Here is a 21133-nt window from a genome sequence, read left to right on the forward strand (position 1 = left end):
GGGTGTGCACCACCTGCTTGCTCTGGGCCCTCATTATGGCTCAGGTTAAAACTATTCCCAGCACGGAGGTTGGTAATAATCTGGTGTGCCAGGCCTGGGGCAGGATGCTCAGTGCAGCAGGGACATTGTCAGGGGGTCACCTTCTCCCAGGCCAGAGTTACCTCCCCAGACCCAGGGTACTCCAGACACAGAGACAGAAAAGGCACTCGTATTTATACTTTAATAAAACTAGAAAGAGGAAAAAATCAAAGGGATTAGACCAAAATCCAGCCATGGACACCCCTACCATGGCTAGGACTAGTCATGTCACAGTATTTGCTGCCTGCAGCCCTGAAGGCAGGGGGTATAGCAACCCCCCCAAACCCAGCAGAGCAAGGAAGGACTGTTCCCCACATGGTTTTATTGCTGGTGATGCTGACCCAGAGAAAGGGGTTTGGGAGACCCTGAGCAAAGGGGGCCAGGTCAGGTGCCAGCCATGCAGGTAGAACTGGCGAGTTCCATTAACATCTGCTCCCACCCTGGAGCATGAGCCACCCACAATCTCACACACTTTCCTTCAGCATCTTTCCCTTGCTGGCTCCATCCCACGCAGGACCCCATTTGTGACAGGGGGCGTTTCTACTACGTGTCCCTCTACATAATTGCCTCTAAACAGTCACTAAATAGTGACTGTTCAGGATTTCAGTTCCATTTTAGACACAATTTAACAACCTGCTCCAGGTCCAGAGATATGCAAGTCCCGGAACGGCAGATCATCCCCACCATCATCCTTACTCTGCCTCCACTCCCCCCATGCTCCCAGCACTCAGCACCAACACGGAGCAGCCAGTGTTTGTCAAAGCACCTTCCCCTTCACTCTTCGCTAGGATGAGACCACTCCTCCTCTCATGGTGGTCCCCCATCTCAGAGACACTGTCCTTGTGTTCAAGAGGTTTGTTCATGCAGGAGAAAGGGCCACAGAGGTGCATCGTACATGATCCCAGGGAAGAGGAGCTGGCATATTCCAGCCTTGGGCTGCCAGAACTAGTCTCTGTTCCTCCAGACGAACTGAGGCAGAGACCTGCTGGGCTCATGGCTTCTTGGAGGCTCCTGAGCCTCCCTCCACGATTTTGTTGGCTAAAATCTCCTTCTCCTCCTTCATCTTCTTCAGCCTGACCTTGCTTTTGGAAGATGAGAAGGAGAGTGAGGCCTTGCTGAACTCCAGTGGGAAGATACCCACATCCCCATCAAAGCGGTTCTTGGACACCTGCAGGTAGCGCTTCCCTGGCCCCGTCACCAGCTTACGGTCCTGCAGGATGAGGACGTTGTCGGCCTCCTGGCTGGCCTGGGGAGAGGAAAACATCTCCAGGAGGGTGCTTGGAATGCTGCCAAAGCAACAGGCCTCAGAGATGCTCACAAACGCCTCCCCAGCTCCTTAAACCCTTTTACAGGGCACCCCAGGCCACAGCAACTCCAGCATCTCCCCAACACCAACCCCTCATGTTCCCCTGGAACATCCACTGACCCACCAGGCACATCCTGCACCACAGCCCTGGGGAAATGGGATCACAGAAGGGTTGTGCACAGAGACCAACCCCTCTGCAGGGTTGGTCAGCAACACGGAAGAGACCAGAGTACTCAGAGAGCCCATCCCCACCCCATCCCTGCCTCCCTCTTTAATTATCTCCTACTACATTCCACTCACAGTCAGTGAGTATTAATTAACTGCACCTAAAGCCCCAACAGAGCTTTAGCTGACAATGGGTTTGCTCTCTGCCTGCATCAGGACTCTGGGAGACATCCCACAATTTTTAGGTTCCCAGTGATGATCCTGGGTGCTGATGGCAGCTGAGGATGACTGCCCAACATATACTAGCCCCTTCCTGGGGATACACTGTGCCGAACGAACAGGAAGGGCCATCCTGGCCCAGCTCACCTTGGCAGAGCCGAAGATGGAGGCTGTCTGAAGCTCCTTCTCATCATCCTCCTTGCGAGGATGGATGATCAGGGTGATGTGGCACATGTTGTCTGTGGCAAACTTGCGGAAGGCACCAATGATGTAGTCTTGGGCAGCGAGCCTGCCACAGCAGCAAGAATGGGGTCAGGGGCTGGCATTGCTCGGTGGCAGGGGGCAGTGAGGTGTTGATCCCCACCACAGAAACCACCCAGAAACGTGAGGCAAACAAGCACACATGGGAAGAGGGATGTGGTATGGCAGGGATGGTTGGTAACCTGTTCACACCTTCTCACTTCTTCCTCCCTAGGGCACTGGTTACCCTTTAATGAAACAGGGTGGCCAGACAGAAGTAAAGGTGACACCCTGTGTGGGTCCCCAGCCCCTGGCGTGACAGGGAGAGCTCCAGCAGTGAGGGTGGCAGAGGAAGGAAGGATCAGACTGGAGAAGGGATACCTGTCCACAGAGAGGTGCTCGTGTCCCATCATGAACTGGAGATTGTCGACGACCACATGGGTGATGTCATACATGTAGACCGCGTGCTGCATGGTGTCAATCACTGTCCTGAGCAGGGGAGAGCAGGATCAGCTCCAGCAATCAGTGGAGGTAGGGACGGGAAGGCTGAGCCAGGCAGAGGGATGCAGAGAAAGAGCTGGAAGGTACCAAGCTAGGTCCTGATTGGACCTGGGCACATCCCACCTCTACATCTCCCCCACTGTATGGCAGGTGCAGCCCCAACCCCCCAGTAAAGGTAGCTGGGATCAGAAGGACCCAGCTGGTGCCCACATAGTCCCTTGCCTACTGCCCTGCAATGCCCCCAGCCCACAGGGGTCCTCAGGGCATATAGGGATGCATGCAGGTGCCACAGTGCCTGATGAATAAAAGGAGTTGGAGGTGCCTGTCCTCCTTCAGCAAACAACAGCACTGCAGGTAAGCAGGGTGTGACGGGACATGTCCTGCCAGGGGCACAGGCTGACTTCAGATCAGCCACCTAGCACAGGGTCAAGTCCCCTCCTTCACCCCCACCCCAGAGAGAGGGTCTGAGAGTTCCTGTGACAGGAGGAACACAGGTGGTGCCACACAGTCCCCATACACTTGAACAGTCCCAATGTGCCTCCTGCCAGCCCCAAATCTATGACTCACTGCGGGGGAAGAGCCCCAGATCCCCAAGGCCCTGCAGCACATGCCGTGAGGGATAAATGCCACTGGGAATGGAGGTGCAGGACCATACTTGATGTTCTGCTGGCCATGGAAGGTCATGAAGTAGAGCGGGAGCTCCTCGAAGCGATCAGCCCATTCATCGTACAGCTCTAGCTGGTCCTCCAGGCGCCGGCCAGCAAACTGTGTCAGCATGATTTTGGCCAGGCGGACATTGTTGATCTCAAAGCTGCCCCACAGCGTGCACACGCCCTGCATGCACAGGTCCAGTGCATACTCACTGATAAACGTGGTCTTCCCACTCCCTGTTGGGCCTGGTACAAGGACAACAGGAGAATCAGCTGGGGGAGATGATCTGACCCATGCTGACCATGTTGGAGAGTTGTTCAGAGGTGGAAGCACCAGGGAGAGGGGTAAGAGAAGCCCATCTGCAGCACTCACACCATAAACAAATTTCTTGTGCCACACTACACACCTGAGTACTTGGGCATGGCCTCCCACAGGTCCCTGTGAAGGGCTGGGCAGCCTGTGGGGTGAGCACAAGGAGGGCTCAGGGTGGCAGGTGGGAACAGGGGTAAGGGACAGCCCAGGACTTCTTACATTGCCCCAGGCAGGGAGCCCTTCACCATTCTGGCATGCACCATCCCACCGATCTGAGGAATGCACCCCAGCCTCTCACATACCCGCAAGACAGGCTCAGCGAAAGCCTTGGGCAGAAAGAGACCTGGAAGACTCGTGAAGCACCACCCCCAGGGAGGGTGAAGCCACCAAAGACCCCTCTGCTCGCCCTGTCCACCGGTCATTGTGCCCGTTACCTGTGAAGATGGTGAGTTCCCCTCTGCGGTGTCCTTTGAGGAGCTTGTTGAGCTCGGGAAAACGTGCCCACTTGACGCCAGACACCTGCTCGGTGTTGACCAGCTCCCCGAACACCTCCTCGCGCAGCTGCCGGAAGGAGATGATGGATTTGTGGCTGGCAAGCACGGCAGAACGCAGGATTTTGGTGACGTTCAGGCCCTGGTTCAGAGCCTCCAAAGGCCGGGGCTGCAGGTTGCCAGGGTGCACCAGAGAGCAGCGCTTGAGGCTCAGCTTGCGAGCGAAGAGCTTGGCAGCTTCCCAGGCGCGCAAGTCCTCGCCGAGCCACAGCGTGATGCGCTTGAACTGCTCCAGGTAGGGGAGAAGGGTGGGAGACAGGCTGCTGGCCCCCCGTGGCAGGGCCAGGCTGGCCACTCCTGCCGCTTGGTGCAGGGCCAGGGCATCCAGCTCCCACCCAGTTAAGACCAGCTCTGTGTCTCGGCGGCCAATCAGAGGCAGCCCAAAAAGATTGCGATAGGAATCGAAGCGGGGTAAAGTCTCTTCCACGTAAGTTATTGTGCCCCCCTTTTTCTCCACTCTCAAGAGCTTCAGACCCTTCAGGGTCGCATCTTGAGGGCTGAACCAGGGGAAGACCAGAGATCTGGCAGTCCTCAAATAACGCACAGCGAAGCGTTTCAAGGTGGCATTTGTCACCTGGGAGATACCAAACAAAGCCTTGGTCTCCTTGGTCTCCTTCTCATCCAGCAGCTCCCAGAGCGGCAGAGCCCGTTCCCAGATGCAGCGGGCATCCTCGCGAGCCTGTCGCATTTCCTCCTCCATCTCCTCCGAGCTGGCAGGGGGAATGGGGGTAATGCCACGGAGCCGCATTTCCACGTTAGCCTGGAAGTCCTGCCAGGTGCCCTCGGCCAGGGTGGCTGTGCACAGGAAGCTGCCCGTGGTCTTGTCGATGAAGAGCGTGAACGGGGCATTGGGGGACAGCGGCCGGTCCTCGCGGTCACCGGTGAAGAGGCTGGGGGTGTGCAGGCAGCTGTAGCCATCGTGGAAGGGGATGTCCTGCGCCCGCAGGTACTGCCGGATCTCGGTGATGGAGACGGAGGGCGCGGGCCCGTCGGGGGAGGGCAGCACGTCCTTCTTGTAGCGCCGCTGGCCGAGGCGGCCCGGCGGCCCGGGGCTCAGTGAAGCTCTCTTGTTCCGGGCCCCCCCGCACAGCAGCGGCAGGAGGCGGCTGGCGGCTCTGCCGGGCCGCAGGGGCACCAGCGCCATCCTGGCCGCGCTGGCTCCCGCCCGCGCCGCCGCCGCTCCCCGCCGCGCCGCCGCCCAGCTGGTTCTGCTTGTGCAAGTCCTCCAGCGCCTTGACGAAACCCTCGGCGAACTCCTGCTCCTCGGAGGCGGCCGCTTTAGGGTAGAGGAACTGGCCGCTGGTCGGGGTGGTGGTGACCAGCCCGTTGGACTGGATGATGAGCCGCTCCAGCTCCGGGGACGCCAGCTTGAGCAGCCCCAGCTCGGCCGAGCCCAGCAGCCCCGGCGCCTCGCCGCTGGCCGCGCCGGGGGCTTTCAGCGCCGCCGCCACCTGTTCCGGTAAGGCCATCCCGAGCGCGTCCTTCTTCATCATGCTGCCGCCGGGGAAAGGCAGGAGGAGCCCGCTGCTGCCGGAGGACGGGGCGAAGCCGCTGCCGAGGCCGCTCAACACATCATCATGGTAGAAGGGTGTTTCCATCCTCCTCCCCCGCCCGGCTGCGGGGGAAACGGCGCCGNGCCGCTCAGGCCGCAGCCCCCACGTGGGTCCGCACGGACACCGCCATTGCTCGTCCCGCTCCCGGCGCGTCACTTCCCGGCGGGGTCGGGGGCGGCCCGGCCCGCCCCTCCCGCCGCTTCCGGCTCCGGGTGAGCGCCGAGCCATGACGGGCCGCGGGTCGCCCAGCCGGTTCCTCACAGCCGTGCTGCACAACGGCGTGGGCCGCTACGTTCGGCAGCTCCAGCGCCTGCAGCTCCTCTTCAGCCCCACCGCGGCCGACGCCCGCGGCGCCAGGTACCGCCGGGGGCAGCACCCGACTGCCGGGGCTGGGGCGGAGGGAGCCTGGGAACCCCTTGACTGGCAGGACGGGTCTTCCCGTGGGCCTGTCAGCGTGGGGAAGGGACAGTGCTGCTGCCCCTGATCACACGGCAGCGGCGGGGTGAGACCCCCAGCCTCCCGCCAGACGGGGCAGGAGCTGGAAGGCGGCACCGGGGGCATCACCCCAAATTCTGCGCTGTGACCCCTCCCGCGGCCCGGCACGGGCGGACGGTAACCCTGGTCTAGTGGCTATGGCGATTCGTCCCTTCTCTGGTCCCCAGGCAGTTCGTGGAGGAGGCGGCACAGGACTTCGCCCGGCAGCACCCCGATGTCGTCCTCTACGTGAGCCCCCACTCGGGCCCGGGCCCGGCCCCGGTGCTGCGGGCCGAGTACTGTGAGTGCTGGGGGGTTTGGGGAGGGGATGGGGGTTTCCCTGCCCTGTCCCGGCTCTCTGCTACCTCTGCCCCGTGCAGACGGTGCCGGGGCAGCTGCCCCTCGGAGGCTGCAGAGAGGGGGGATCCTGGCCTGACGCCCTCGCTCTGCTGCAGTGAACGGGACGGTGCGGGAGGAGCTCATTGCCAGCAAGACGAGCGAGGAGATCGTGCAGCTAGCCACCAAAATGGCCAACCAGTCCGGCCTGGACATCATCCGCATCCGCAAGCCCTTCCACACTGACAACCCCAGTGTCCAGGGCCAGTGGCACCCCCTCACCAACAAACCCTCCATCCTCACCGTCCAGGGCCCACGCCTGCAGCCCCAGTAAAGCCTCCTCCAACCCCACGTCTCTGCATCCATTTCTCCTGCGTTTATAAGGACACTGCTACACCATGTCCAGACAGAGCCATTTTTATTGCTGGGGAAAATGGGGAGCTGTGCATGAGGAGTGCCAGACACAGAGTGATGCCCCTCCTTGGGCGTTGGGGGTGGTCCTTGGGGTAGTCCTTGGGGGTGGCTCACGCCCCCTTGCAGCAAAAACAAGGGCTGGGGCAGGGTGGCAGAGTGTGCAACTCTTGCCTTTTCGTGCTAAGCCTCACTCTCCTGGAGTTAGAGGCCTGAGCTGTAGCTCATGAGGGACCCCAGGGGTTTTCACTCCTCTCCTGTTTCCCCTGCAGGGCTGAGCCCTTGGCAACATCCTGATCATGGAGGTATGAGCAAGGAACATGGGGAGGACATGTCCCTCCCCAGCTTCTCCAGTGTCACCACACTGTCCCTGGAGCATGAGATGCTTTTGTCACCCCCATCTCTCAGGTTCCCCCAGGAGGTGGCAGAAGCAGAAACAGTTGAGAGGATTTAGGGACCATGGCTTCTCCTGGAAAGTACCATGAGAGAAGGCTCCAGAGGGAGGCAGGCCCTTGTCCAAGGTTCTTCTTCCTCACTGTGTGAGGACGTTTCCCTGCCCACGCATTTTCCCATGGGTGACAGGGCTGTGCCTGAACCCCAGTTCACCAGCAGCGCTGCACAGGAGGGCAGAGACGCTTTGTGCTTGGAGTCACAGGGGCACTGTAGATATCACAGGCATGTGGATGGTGCAGTGGTCCCTTGTCATGCTGTAGGGCACAGTGGTGGCTGCCAGTCCTACTGCCAGTGCATCTTGGTCTCTGCTGCTGCATCCACTGCCCTAGGGAAAGGAAGCAGAGCCCTGTCAGGGTTGGAGGCCCTGGGGGTGCCACCTCCCCAGGGCACCCAGCCCTGTATTTCACCTGTGGCCTCTTCCAAGTGGGCACATGCCCCTTCACCAGCTGCTCCAGGGTATTCAGGACATCAGCTCCTCTCCCTATCTCTTGTCCCTCGCCAAACCATCCTCTCCCAGAGGGGATACCCTGAGGGGGCAGATGTGGGACAGTGGGCAGGGGCTGGAAGCCACTGAGACCACCCCTCACAATGTGAGATGTGTCCAGGGCCCCTCTCATGCCTTAGGGCCAGCAGCTGGGGAAACTCTGCCAGCCCTACATTGGGTAGGGATCCTGTGCCCTGTGAGATGCACAGGCACAGTATGTCAGCCCTCAGCCCCCCTCCTTGCTCTTCACCCACCTCTCGGCAGCTATCCAGCTCCTGTGTGCCAAAAGATGCCCAGCAGGGCTGGCCAAGTCCACACACCCACAACAGTGTCTCTCACGCCTGGATGAACAGACAAAAACTCTCCTTTCCCATGGTGTCCACCTTCAGCCAGGTGCCAGCTCCTGTCTCCAGCTCGTGGCCACCGTCAGTGAGTTTTTATACATAAATAGAGCTCCAAATTTAAATAGATACTTTTTTTCTGTACAGCAAGTCTCAAAAGTGAATGAAAAGCCAAAGGAGTGGCCGAGCCCGGGCCCGGCCCAGCTCTGCCATCCAGGAGGTAGTTTTGCCTGAGTCTTGTAACACTGCTGGCAAAGGGTGGGAAAAGGGGCTGGAGGGGAGGAGGGTCCCACTGGCAGGACCCCCCTCCCCAGCCCCTACACGGAGCTCTCGTCCAGCTTTTCCACCAGTTGTGTGTGTTTTCGCTTCTCCAAAATTTTGCTGAGCTCCTCGGTGAAGGATGCACTGTAGAGTGGGGAGGCCAGTGGCTCCTCCTGCTGCTGCAGCAGCATGTAGCTGTTGCCATTCATCTTGCGGAGGACATTGGGCAGAGCCCCCACACCGTTGGTGAGCTCGGTCGGCAGCGGGGGCGGCAGTGGGGGCACGGCAACCGGTAGCTCCTTGACTGGGGAGGTGGCAGCTGTGGGTGCCTCGCCAGGGATGATCCGCAGGCAGCCATCAGGGTAGGTGAGCTCTTCCTCCTCCTCCTCCCGGTGGCCCTTGCGCAGGCAGTTGGCCGAGACGGTCTGCAGCTCCACGCTGGCTGGCCGCGGCTCCCCCAGCACGTACTTGCCCTTGCGCTTCTCCAGGCAGGACATGTACAGGAGGATGGTGCTGAGCACGGTGCAGAGCACCACCAAGGTGACGATGGCGGAGATGTAAGCCACCTTAGTGTCGTTGGTCGCCTGGCTGGCAGCATGAGGCGATGGGGCAGCTGTAGGGCTGCGGGGCAGCTCGGGCAGCACCGTGAGGCTGTAGGCAGCCAGCAGTGTCCGGAGACCCTGCTCCTCCCCGTAGCAGCGGTACTCGCCGCTGTGCTGGGGCAGCGTGTCCGTCACCAGCAGCCCATCCACCCCCACGCGCAGCCGGTCCTGCCCCGTGCCCAGCACTTCACTGCCATTCAGCAGCCACACAGCTCGGGCCAGGTTGGAGCGCTGGTCACAGGGCAGCAGCACATCGTCCCCCTGCAGCACTGTCCGGTTCTTCCACAGCAGGGAACCTGCAGGGACACCCACTGCCTTGCACCTCTCCCAGCCATTCCGAGGAATGCTGGACACCAGCATCCCCTTGGTCCCGAAGGGCAGCAGAGACTCACCCCGTCCAGAGCTGCTCCGGCATCCCTTGTTGCCACTTTGAATGTCCTGCACCAGCCCTGAGCTGCAAGGCATGGGGGGGCTCAGCCATACAGCCTCAGCTGAGCCACTCTTACGGGGGTCACAGCCACCAGGAGACCCAGTGTCAGATGCCAGACCTTTGGGGCTGGCTCTGGGGTGACTGTGCCACAAGGTGATGTGAAAGTGTGTGGGATAGGGCAAGTGGAATGTTCATGGGGACCCATCTGGGATCAGGCAACGCATCCCTACCTGTCTGTGGTGGCGACGGTGCGGCATGCCCTGCCATCCCAGGCACAGTAGGGGTCCCGGGCAAGGATGCAGTCATAGCAGGAGGCATACCTGGAACAGGAGGCCAGGGGCACCTGCACAATCCCGCTGGCTGCTCCCACATACAGGCTCCTCTGAGGGGAAAAGGGCTGGCTTAGTATGGATCTAGCATGATGCTGCTGGTCTGTGGAGTGCCCCATGGTGCCCAGAGATCCCCCACAGCTCCACAGCACAGCTCTCCCTTCATGGGTGTGCACAAGAACAGCCCCCAGCTCCCAGTCAGTGCTGATGGCCAGGCTGGTCCATTTCCCCAGGCTACCCTCCTGGGCTCCAGCACATACCCCGAGCTGGGGTTACCCAGGAGTCATTTCCCCAGCCTCCCAAACAGCACAATGTCAGCTTCACAGCATAAGCATGCTCCATGTGTGGTGACCCCCTACTTGTTCCACCCCTCACCTGATTGTGGGAAATCACCAGGCTATCCACAGGCTGCAGGTCCCTGAACACCTGCACCTCCTCCACAATGTGGATGCCAGAGTTCACCACCACAGCCTTGTGGATCCAGCCATCCCCTGGAAAGCGGAGCAGGGGATTCAGGAGGGGATGTGAGGTGTGCCCTTTGCCCAGCAGAGGCCTGTCAAACTCATCTCACACTCACCCGTCCCCATGAAGAGCACATCGTATGAGCGGCCATCCAGGGCCTGCACCCTGTCTACAGCCAGCTGGCTGTACACCACATTCTTCTTCACCAGGAGCGGCTCCCCGCCGGCTGGCTTCACCTCCTCAAACATGAGCGGGTGCAGCTTGACAAAGTCCAGGACACTGTTGGGCAGGTCCTGCGAGGAGTTGTAGCCCTTCCTGCGGGAGTGGTCTGTGATGCACTGCAGGGGAAACAGGGGTCAGAGAGGAAGGCAGCTGCCCCTTGCCCCCCCTGCTCTGCACTCCTGGGCACTCACGGAGCCGGGCCGGGGCTCGGGCACTGCACCGTCGTAGCGGGACCATTTGCGAGCCCAGTCCTGGTACTCCATGTAGGGGCCCTCAAAGGCACGCTGCACTGCCGAGATGTTGTAGCGGCACACGGCTGAGGCCTCCATGGTCCTCCTGAGGGGCAGAACCTCACCTAAGCCTGGGCACTCCCAACCAAAGCTCAGCACTTGCCTGTTCATCCCCTTGAGCATCTCTGGCTCCCCTGGTGCTGCAGACTTTTAGCCCAAATCATTTTGGCCACTGCCCCACTCACCACTGTGCTGAGAGTGTGAAGGCAGCATAGAATACAGTGCTGGCCCAGTTGCCCCCATCCAGGCTGCAGACACTGCACAGCACCTCGTAGTAGGGGATGTAGCAGACCAGGCGTGCCTTCATGAAGGACGTCCACTTGCGCTGCAGAATCTTCTTGCCCCCAACATCACTCTGGGAGGGTGAAGAAAGCATTTCTGCACAGGCTGGACGGGTGTTCATTCCCCTCTTCCTGTGCCTGTCTTCCCACAGGTGGAGCCATGCTGCCCTTGCACCAACAGGAGCAGTGCCTGGCTCCCTGTGGCTGGGAACATGCCTACCTTACAGACACGGGCCACCCGGGCCACTCGGGCCACCTGACTCTTGTCAAAGAAGGATGTGGTCTCCTCTCCTGCCCGCTCCATGAAGAAGTAGTAGATTTTATCATCATCACCCACAGGGCTGTCCTTGCTCTCCCGGACCAGCACAGAGGTCACAAACTCGGCATCTGGGGACATGGAGCAAGAGGTGGTGATTAGAGACCAACACAGAATGGAGAATCCGTCCCTGCCTTAGTTCCTTCTCATAGCAAACCACACAGGACTCCAGAGCCACTCCCCACACCTGCTCCACTCTCTCCGGGGCAATGCACAGTGTCCCACAGCCCATGATGGCAGCCACAAGATGGGGGGCACAGGGACATCTCACCATTCAGCCAGTGCAGCGGGGACTCCTCTGTTTTCAGTGGCCTCTGGTGCAGGTTCCTCCGAATGTCAGGGAGGCTCCGAAACTCGTAGCGTGTTGCTGTGTACAAGCCTCCGTCTGTGCAGGGTGGGTGCCCATCAGCATGGCCCTGCAGCCTGAGGACAGCCCCACAGGCCAGCAGCATCCCCATGCCCCAGGCAGATGAGTAGGGGAAGGACCAAGTCCTGATTTACTAATGCCTCTGCACAGGGAACCCATCTGGCTGGCACCCCCTGGAGGGGTGTTGGGGATGGGGCCATGGTACCCTACATGTCCCCACCAGCGCTGGAAAGGTGCTGCTTACCCACAATGAGGCCGGTGTAGCCACGGGCAGGGTCATATGGACACTTCTCCTTGCCTTCCTCAAAGTGGGACGGCAACATGAACCTGTTTGCATCCTTGACGGAAACAGGGAATTGGATTAGACAGGAAGGGACAGACCCACCTCACCTGCCAGCCTCAGGCTCTCTGCAGAAGCTGCTAACAGGGACAAAGTGATGTCCACAGCCATGCCCTTGTCAAAGTAAGACAAAGCCCCCTAGCACCCTCCAGCTGGTGAGAAACCACACAGCCAGCCACAGTCCCCAGCTAAGAGTGGGTAGAGGGCTCTGGGAGGAAGGGGAGCCCAGCTGGGCATTGCATGGGCACTGGGCAGGAGCCAACCAATGCAGCCAATATTCCCAGACAGTGCCTGGTTGGCAGACGTTGTTCAGCTAGCCTGGGGTCCCCCCAGGTGCTGTCCATGTCATGGCAGGAGTTACTTTCTTTGGGGCTTGCAGTTCAAAGCATGTCAAGTAATGATGGGGCCCTTCCAGCTTGGCAGCTCCTCCGCCCAATTTCCAGTGTGTGCAATGGCCAAACCGGACCAGTAGCACAGCCATGGGAACAAGCACAGCCTCCCCAGGGCTCCCTGGCCACACTGCAGACATGGTCCAGGGGCCTTTGTCCTCAAGCTCAGGAAGGGAGGTGGGCAAATGGCAACTGAGTCTCCATTGTCTCAAGGAGCTACTGAAAGGGGGTCAAAGTCCCATTGCCAGTAAAACTAGGCTCCTCTTGGAAACTCTGCCATGAGTCACAGCCATGTGGGGACTCTCAGACTGGCACAGGATATCCCTCGGGAGGGGCTGCTGAGTCAGTCCTGCCCCTGTCACCCTCCCCTGTGCATGCATACCACCTGCCATCAGCCACACTGCAGCCCCTCCTCTGGGAAGGGATTCTGCAACAGCAGGCACTGGAGACCAGGTCCAGGGCAGGTGCAACCCATCCTGCTGAGCCCGTGTGCATCCCCTATGGCACTGATCCATCCCCAGCCCTCTCTCTTGGGGTCAGAGTCCAACCCCAGTGCTGGGGTGGGGACTTATAGCATCTGCATCATGGTGGCCACATCCTCAAACCTACTCACCCCAGCCTTGGATTCACTCACCCCCACTGTGAGCCAGGGAGGGGCGGGGGCAGCGATAGAAAGGGAGCGGGGCTGTGGGTTGAGATGGTGGGAGAGGACAGGGGCTGCACCTCTCCAGGGTGACATAGTGGCAGGGGACAGGTGGCAGCTGTGGGTGAGGTGAGCCGTACTCACGATGGCGGCACAGAGCGGGTGGAAGGCGTAGGTCCCACAGGCGTACAGGTGGGTGCTGTTCAGCCGCTGCAGGAACCGCACGTGGTTGAAGCACTCGGTCTGCGGAGGGCGAGCGCAGGTGTTACAAGCTGGGAAAAGCAGGGGCAGCCCCTCCCTGGCACCCACCCAGCACCTCTACCTTGTTGTTTTTGCCCTTCTGCAGGCAGTCCATCTGCTTCTCAGGGGAGGCTTCCCAGTGGATCTGCAAGGGGAAGAGAGACTGCTACTGCATGACCCCTATCGCTGCATGGTCCCCCTGTCACTGCAAGCTCCAGCTTTCATCACAGCCACCAGAGATAATAAAATCCTTATTTATTTAGGGAGGGATGGCTGCTCAGAGCACAGGATGGCACCCTACACACATCCCACCAGCCTGCAGCAAGAGTGGTCCCACACCCCAGCCAGTGGGCAGACATCCCAGAGCACTGCACGAGCCTTGAGGATTTTGGGATATCCTTCCCTGGGGGAGCAAAAAAGTGTGATTCCCTCTCTGCCCCTCATTCTGCTGGGCTGTTCCTGGAGCAGGCAGCTTTGAGCCTGGGGATGTCTCCCACCACTATCCCCATGTTGCCTGGCTGGGGAGAAGGACCAGGTATCCACAGGCGACCTGGGGACAGACTTGGAGACATCACCTCCACGCAAGCCTCCAGGCTCCAACCCGAGACAGCGAGAGGGAGGTTGCGCAGGCATGGAGGGGCCACAGTTTGGATTGGGCAGTGTGGGACAGGAGAGGACAACCAGCCAGCAGAGGCCGGGCTCACCGTGTGGTGGGAGCCGTCGGCCACGTCACTGGAGTTGAGGGCGAAGATGGCTCCCCTGGCGCCCACGTAGAGGATGCCCCGGTCGTCCTCCAGCAGCAGGGTGCTGTAGTTGAGGGTGTGCGCGTTGAAGCGCCGGACTCCCGACAGCTCTGCAAAGGGAACAGGGGGCTGAGAGAGAGCCCGGGGCAGGCACAGCGTGAGCCACTGGGAAAAGACAAGAGAATGGAGCTGGAAGTGGGTGGGATGGCACTCACTGAGGTTATCAGGCAGAGAGTGCTGGGTGACAGCAGTTACAGCAGGAGGAAAGGAAGGGAGGAGGTTTGGTAAAAGGCAAAAGGCACTAATTAGGCTCAGGCTCACAGAGGAAATCTCTCTCCACTAATTGAAGCACAGCTCAGGGGTGGGAGCTGCAATGTCTGTGCTGGGCACAGACCTGCCACGTTGTTTGGGAAAATGCTGAAGAAAGCAGAAACATGCCAGCAGTGACCCTGGCTCTGAACTGAGCCAGCCCAAAGGGAAGGATAAAAAAACCTGAACCAAAATTGTCATACAAGGGGAGTGATTCTGCAGTGAGGCTGAATGCTCCTGCCCACCAAGCGAGTGCAACCATCCAATCTGGTGTGCTGAGAAGTGTGAGACAGGACCCAGCCCTGGTCAGAGAGACTAGAAGGAAGTGAAGATTCTATGAGGCTTGGGACCCTGTAGGCAGCTGGAAAAGGAATGATTCCCCACCTTTCCCAGAAAAGAGGCACTGCCTGGAGAGAAAAAGACACCCCAGCTGCTAATGAAACTCTCCCACCATCAATTGCTGAGTTGAGCCTCACTAATGAGGTCAATGATGCCATGTGGATCCCCAAGGAATGATGACACTGCTGGGCTCACTGACACCACAGAGGCTGGAGGTCAAGAGCCCAGTGGCAATTAGAGAAAATCATGGAAGAAAGTTTCCTGCTGACTATTTGGGCCAATAAGATCCCAGCCCAGATGCAATGTCCAGCGCAGGACATCCTCCAAGGGCTGTTGGGCAGGGCCAGGGCTTGGTCAGGGCTGGCTCCCTGTAAATCCCTGTCCCCCTCTGGCTTTTGAGATGATTTTGCTATGCACACTTCTTTGGGGCCCAGCCACGTGGGCTCTGATTTCTGGAGGCCAGGGGATCAGAGGCCCCCATGTAGCCACCCTCTCATGCTGACGCCCCTGCTCCAGGGGGGTGGCAAAGACTAGATGCAGTCCCAACGCACCAAGGCCAGTGTTAGCAAAATCCAAACCTCACTGCCAGCACCAGGACCCACACCCCCTTACCATCAAAGGAGACCGTTGTCCTGGGGGTGGCATCCAGGTCGGTGGCAGAGCGATGGTAGCCCACGGCTGCCGCTGCCATGAAGAGAGTTGTCAGGAGATGTGCCGGAGCTCCGCTCATCTTCCTGCTCTCTCGGCAAGGGCAGCCGCCTCAGGCGCTGCTGCCGGGCCGGCACAGCCAATCCTCGGCACGGGCTCTCCAGCTCTCGGGGACAGGGCTGGCCACCAAACCCTCCTGAAACACAGAGCACCGGGTCAGACACTCCTGCTGCCCCAGCACCTCACAAGCAAGCAGGCTTGGGAAGGAGCCAGCTGCATACACGCATGGATGCTTGACCCAGCACGGCCTCAGGCCAGGGATGGCTTCAGGGAAAAACAAACCCTTGTTTGCTAAAGGGGAAACTAAGGCACAGTACAAGGCACAGCATGGAGGGGAGTTTGAGCACAGTGACCTTCTGCGGCATCCCCCTGGGTCAGCAACCATTCTGTCACAGCAGGGAGTTGCTTGCTGACCACTTGGGTCAGCTGCTTGGAGGTACATTTTCCTCCAGGTCTTCTCTGGGTTCATCTCTCATTCATTCCCAGCCTTTTGCTCCTGCAGATCCCCCTGACTGAAGGATGTTTCAGCAGAGCCAGCTGATCCCCCATTGCATTTCACACCCAAAAAGCAGTCAGATTTCTCCTTTAAAAACAGAGAAAGGGGCTCAGGGCCAAGCCCCTCTGTGGGTCTCTTGGCACATTGGGGTACCCCAAGACTCACTCCCCAGTGTGGCTGCAGCAGGAATGAATGGCAACAGTAAAGGTCCTGGGGAGCCCAAGGTCTCCTCTCCTTCCCAAAAGCCCAGCTGACCATGTCCTGCTGTGCAAGATACTTGGCCCCATTTTGCCCTCCTGAAATGATGAGACTCCAGAGGACTGAGGCATTGGGAAGGGTGCTTCAGGCACTCAGGGACTAAAGGTGAAGGAAAATCCATATAGGAACTGCTTGGAATCTTCGGCAAGTCTCTTCAAGCGGAAACAATTTTTCCCCACAGTGTTCTTCCACCAGATTTCAGTTTCTCTTTCATCCCAAGCTGCCTTGAAGCTCTGCATCTACTTTGGCTCTCACTTTCATGCATTCAATCCCTCACAAATAACCCCCACTTCTCCCAGCTGCACTGAGGAAAGCCAATGGCTCATCTTGCAGGTATTATGGAGGAAAAAGATGACTGGGTATCTCTGAGCCAGAGAGCCCCCTAAGTAACCAGCACCTACATATTTGCTAAGAGGTTTATAAATATATATATATAAAACAAATACCTGACCCTGTAGAGAAGCTGCTCAAACACGTTCAATGCAGACAATTTCCCTGAAGCAAATAATTTGCTGAGTCCCAGGAAGAGGGGAGATAAAACCAAAGTGAAAAGGGCTTCGGGGCTGAAAAGGAAAAGTGAGGGGCTGGATGTAGATTCAGACACAGTTCTGGAGCTTGCATTAAAGTGCTGGTTCATTCAAGGGGTTTCAGACCTGCACACCTCATACCTGCAGTGGCTGCTGCCCCAGAGCATTCCGGGAATGAGGCAGATGGGAAATGTTTCTCCCTGCTGCCCCACTGTCCCCTAGACTCCAGACCTGCACAGAGCACCCAAGGGCATCCAAGCCTGGGTGCAGGCAGGGTGCTGCATGCAGGACTGAGCTCCTTGGGGAGCAGATCCCAGAGCAGGCTCACTCTATGTTATTCCTGTTTCCAGGACAAGCCCTGTACAGAGAGAGGGTCTGCCCATGAATGACAGCACAGCAATGCAAGGCAGGTAAGTGCAGATGGACATCAAGAAGAAAGAATTTGTTTTGGTTACACCATGTCTAGCATGAGCCAAACCCACCAAGCTTTGGGCAAAGTGGTGGGGTCACGCCTGGAGCACCAAAGTACCATGGCCAGCCCTATGCTGACAGCTTGCCATCCCACCAGTGGGAGCAGGGCCACTCTGGAAGTTACAGGGACTCTTCCCCAAGCCTCCACATGGGGACACAAGTCTGGAATCATGCACAAGCCACAAGAGCTGCTGCACCTGGGATGGGAAAGCAGAGTGGAGGCGAAATCTCCTTACGACAAGGCAAACAATGATCTCTCATAAATGAGTAACAGCCCTGCATGCTGCTGGGCGTCCTCATCTTATCTCCCCTGCACAAACAAGCCCTGAACTTTGCCTGCTGCTTGGCTCCCGACGTGCTGGGGACAGGAGCAGGGAGTGTGGCCGGGCAGGGCAGCAGGGATGGTGTTTATCACAGGCCCAGCGTGGTGCTGCGAGCCAGCCCCAGCTAACATTTAACCATGACACACACCAAGACAGTACAGGGGGAAAACAACAATAAATTAAATTGGGAGGTTGTGCAGGGCTCCTGGCTGGGCAAGGGGGAGAAGCCTCCCATGCTGTGAGGGCTGGGCTCTTCTGCTTTTTCCAGGGAAGCAGCTACACCCATTTCCAAAGGCTTCTTTGCCCAAGATCAGATGTAACTTTGTCCTAAAGAAAATTTAATCAGTTACGCCGTAAGAGCCAGTTAATATTTTACTCAAAGAGAAGGGCTGTTCCAAGCTTCCCTATTTTTTTTTTTTTTATTTTCTGGTTTTTATTTTTCATACCTAGGGTGGGGGAGAAAAATCAAGAAGGAACTGAAACAATTCTTGTCTCCCCTCAGGTCAATACCCTGGTCTTGCAGCCACACCAAACACCCCCAAACCCATCACTTCCCTCTTGTCAGGGTGCAAGTTCTAAGCTCAGGGTGAAGCCAAGGGCCCAGGGAGGAAGCAGAGAAGGTCCTGATCTGTGGGACCCACCATGAGGGCTGGGGGCAGATGGATTACTCAAGTCCAGCACTTCAACAAGAAATGGAAAAAAGCTGAGAATGGAAATGCCACAGAGTTTTCTCTGGAGGAGGGAAACAAAAAGGGGAGAGGAAGAGGCTGAAAAGCAGCAGCAGCTCCAATGAAACTAGGAATTTAAGATAAAAACTGCCCAGAAAAGCCCACCCCCTCCCCAGGAGTGACCTCCCAAGTCCCTTGGCACCTCACCTACTCCCCAGCACGGGGGGGCCAACATGGGACCTGACTGTCCAGCCTCAGCTCCCACGCCGGGCAGCGACACTGAAGAAACAGGATGGTGGATGCAGGACCACAGGACTGACGGACACCCTGAGGGGGGCAAAGCCAGGAACCAGCTGCTCTACTCAAACGTGTAACATCCACAGAGGCAAAAGCCCACCCTCCTACCACTGGCTATCAGTGATCCTACGAGCTTCAGCCACAGGTCCCAGCCTGGAGCGAGAGGCAGGTACCATCTCTCAGCAGTGGGATGTGTTTGCCGGTCCCTGGGGAAGGCAGGAGAGCAGTGGGGCGGCAGAGGTGTGCAGGCGTGGGTGAGCACACAGGGCAGCAAGCGAGCCCCGGTCAGGTCTGACTGGGTTTACTGGGTCACGACGGAAGCTGTGTGAGCATGACTGTGCCGGCCTCAGCCTCCCACCGGCAGCCAGCCGGCACAGCACACCCAAACGGGCTGGCCCAGTAGGCACCTCCTTAAAATCCCTGTGACCAGCCTCTCTGGAGGAGCAAAAAGCTTTTGATGAATGAATTTCAGTCTCACAAGCCCGGATCTGGCCAAAGAAGCTGGCCAAAGCTGTCGAACACCCCAACAGCCACTGCAGCAGGACATTCTGTGGGCATAGGAGCCCCTTCCCACTGCCTCCCGGTCCTCAAAGTCACAAGGCAGCAAAACCTGTGACAAGCTGTTTGCAAGCTGCAGTGCAGGGAAGCTGTGCTGTCTGTGGGGCTGGCAAACATGGAGAGACCACAGATGGGGTCCTACAGGCTGCCCATGGATGTTTCCTCATCAGCACAACTGAAAATTATGCCAGCTTTTTCATTTCAGAGGAACTTAGGAGAAAGAATGGAAGTGGTGGGTGAGAGCAGCACTTTCCCAGCTTACCCTCAGCATCCATTCTGGATGGCAGGACAGATTTGCAGAGCAGGATAAGACACCTCCCCATCCCACCCCTCCCTAGACAGCTTGTAGTTGTTCCACCAAGATCTAGTAAAGCCCATGCAGGCTCCCAGAGTGGCTGCTGGACCCTCCTCCTCTCTCATGGGCTGTTCCCCTCTGCATCACAGACTACTACATGCACTGCCGGTTTCCCAGTAGGAGACAGGGATTTTCAGTGGGTCTTCTCTGGGTTATGGAGCTGCAAAACAGTCTTAACAAAATCCCCATCAGGGACTGCACCAAAAGACACCAATTGCACTTTGCCTTTTTATGGCAGCCCAGCCTGGGCATTCCAAACGCTATGCAGCCAATTCCAGTTAACTCACAGGGGCCAAGCCTGGCACATCCCCCTGCAGCCACTCACATTCCCACTGTCACTGAACTGTTCTACCCTCCAGGAGACCCACTCAAGTTGCCCTCGGGTTCAGCTGAAACAACCCGACCCGTTCCTGGCGGGCTGGGGGAAAGGCACCTGCCCCAGGGGATGAGGTGGGGTGAGCTCCCAGCTCCCAGGCGTGGGAAACAGCCAGTAAGTTATGGGAAAGGAGCCATCAAGGGATGGGAGACAAGCCTAGCCCCAGCCTGGATGCGAGCGCAATGCATTTTGGGCCCCCCTTCCCTGGAGGCGGCAGACCTTGGGTGGGAAATCCTGCGAGATGTGGGAAGAGGAGCCGGGATGGAGGTTGCCAGGCAACTTTAATTCAGTCCTTGACGAACTTCCAGCACTTTGCTTCTGCTGCAGAGCCTAACCAGCAAATGTTAAAACATCAGATCCACCCTAAGCCCATAGTGTCCATCTGTCCATCCATTTGTTTGAGGAGTTTGCTCCTGGCCCCGTGCCTGGACTGCCCTGCAAGAACACAGGTCCCCCGCGCAGCACCCCCAAAGGCCAGCCCAAAACAAGCCACTGTTCCCGGCACAGATTTACAGGGGCAGGATTTGACCCGTGGGACTGGGCTGGCGCTGCTGCACAGATATTTCTCAACCAGACAGGATTTTTGTCAACAACACAAGCAAAAAAATTGCAAACTTGCCAAATGCCCTCCAGGAAGAGGGGACCCATGCAGGGTCAGGGAGAGAAGGAGCACAGTGACCTCCTGGGAGCCCCTCCCTAAGTTTATTTTAGTTGCTTTCTTTAAACAAAACCATACTTGACCCTGAGGTGCTTGAGCAGACACACACTAGAGCTTCCGCCATTCAGGAAGCAGATGTACTTCTCCTTTACCCAAATTTGGGATTTGGGCACAGAGAAGGGGAGGAAGAGCTGCAGCATCAGCTCTTCTCACAGAGTACCCTGCCCTGCTCCCGACGCAAAGCCCCCATGCAGAGCACAGCCATCATGGAGCCAGGGAGGCGGGTGGCAGGCTCCTGCAGGCCATGGGAACAGGCTCCAAATTCCCACAGCACAGTCCCCACCAGCCACCAGCAGAGCCCAGCACAGCCAGCAGAGGAGAGCACCCAGCTCTGATCCCAGAAATGTCACGGCAGGGAGGAGACATGTGAAGTAGCAAAAGTGATGGATTGGAGAGGGAGTAGGGACGGTCAGGGATGTGGGCCAGTTTAAGGGGCAGCAGTGCTGGAGGGAGCCAAACATCCCTGGAAAGACAAGCTGAGGAGTCAGCAATAAAACTAACAGCCCTGGTTCCGACAGATTTGCCACCCCCTGCTGCAGTCCTTTGGGGGATGTTGCCCACCCCACAAGGGGCAGGGATGCACAGTGTGCCCCCTGCATGGCTGCAGGGATCAGGGTGTGTTAGCTGCTCCCAAGCTCCCTGTTTTCACTAATCTCACAAGAACTTGTTCCTCTCCTCCATCAGGTCGGGTTTGATGTGGAACAGGAGGTTCAAAGGGGCTGCCAAGCAGCAACAAAGCT

The 21133-nt window shown here is 58.3% G+C and overlaps 3 protein-coding genes across 5 annotated transcripts; 1 reads left to right on the top strand and 2 right to left on the bottom strand.

The window, feature by feature from the left end:
- Nucleotides 1-201: 201 nt before the first annotated feature.
- Nucleotides 202-5192, bottom strand: TWNK (twinkle mtDNA helicase). The gene is made up of 5 exons (XM_015633903.2): nt 3907-5192; nt 3165-3405; nt 2390-2497; nt 1916-2057; nt 202-1324 (listed from the first exon to the last, which is right to left on the bottom strand). The coding sequence occupies exons 1-5, from the start codon at nt 5165-5167 to the stop codon at nt 1070-1072; spliced, it is 2007 nt and encodes a 668-aa protein (XP_015489389.1). The 5' UTR covers nt 5168-5192; the 3' UTR covers nt 202-1069.
- Nucleotides 5193-5766: 574 nt separating this feature from the next.
- On the top strand, nt 5767-6737 carry MRPL43 (mitochondrial ribosomal protein L43). Its single transcript, XM_015633662.3, has 3 exons — nt 5767-5933; nt 6239-6351; nt 6506-6737. Exons 1-3 carry the CDS (start codon nt 5803-5805, stop codon nt 6718-6720), a joined length of 459 nt encoding a protein of 152 aa, XP_015489148.1. The 5' UTR covers nt 5767-5802; the 3' UTR covers nt 6721-6737.
- Nucleotides 6738-6787: 50 nt separating this feature from the next.
- SEMA4G (semaphorin 4G) lies at nt 6788-19263 on the bottom strand. Of its 3 annotated transcripts, none has more exons than XM_015633654.3 (17): nt 18297-19263; nt 16547-16663; nt 15251-15482; nt 13952-14100; nt 13330-13392; nt 13152-13250; nt 11880-11973; nt 11540-11653; nt 11173-11339; nt 10857-11026; nt 10573-10717; nt 10275-10497; nt 10073-10188; nt 9599-9750; nt 7989-9392; nt 7658-7777; nt 6788-7575 (listed from the first exon to the last, which is right to left on the bottom strand). In XM_015633654.3, exons 3-15 carry the CDS (start codon nt 15366-15368, stop codon nt 8393-8395), a joined length of 2610 nt encoding a protein of 869 aa, XP_015489140.1. In that variant the 5' UTR covers nt 15369-15482; nt 16547-16663; nt 18297-19263; the 3' UTR covers nt 6788-7575; nt 7658-7777; nt 7989-8392. The 3 variants fall into 3 exon arrangements, with proteins under 3 accessions (XP_015489140.1, XP_015489145.1, XP_015489141.1); XM_015633659.1 differs by lacking the exon at nt 18297-19263 and having other exon boundaries at nt 7989-9249; nt 9331-9392; nt 16547-18153; XM_015633655.3 differs by lacking the exon at nt 16547-16663.
- Between the last annotated feature and the right edge of the window lie 1870 nt (nt 19264-21133).

This window comes from Parus major, chromosome 6, assembly GCF_001522545.3.
Source record: "Parus major isolate Abel chromosome 6, Parus_major1.1, whole genome shotgun sequence".
NCBI lineage: Eukaryota > Metazoa > Chordata > Aves > Passeriformes > Paridae > Parus > Parus major.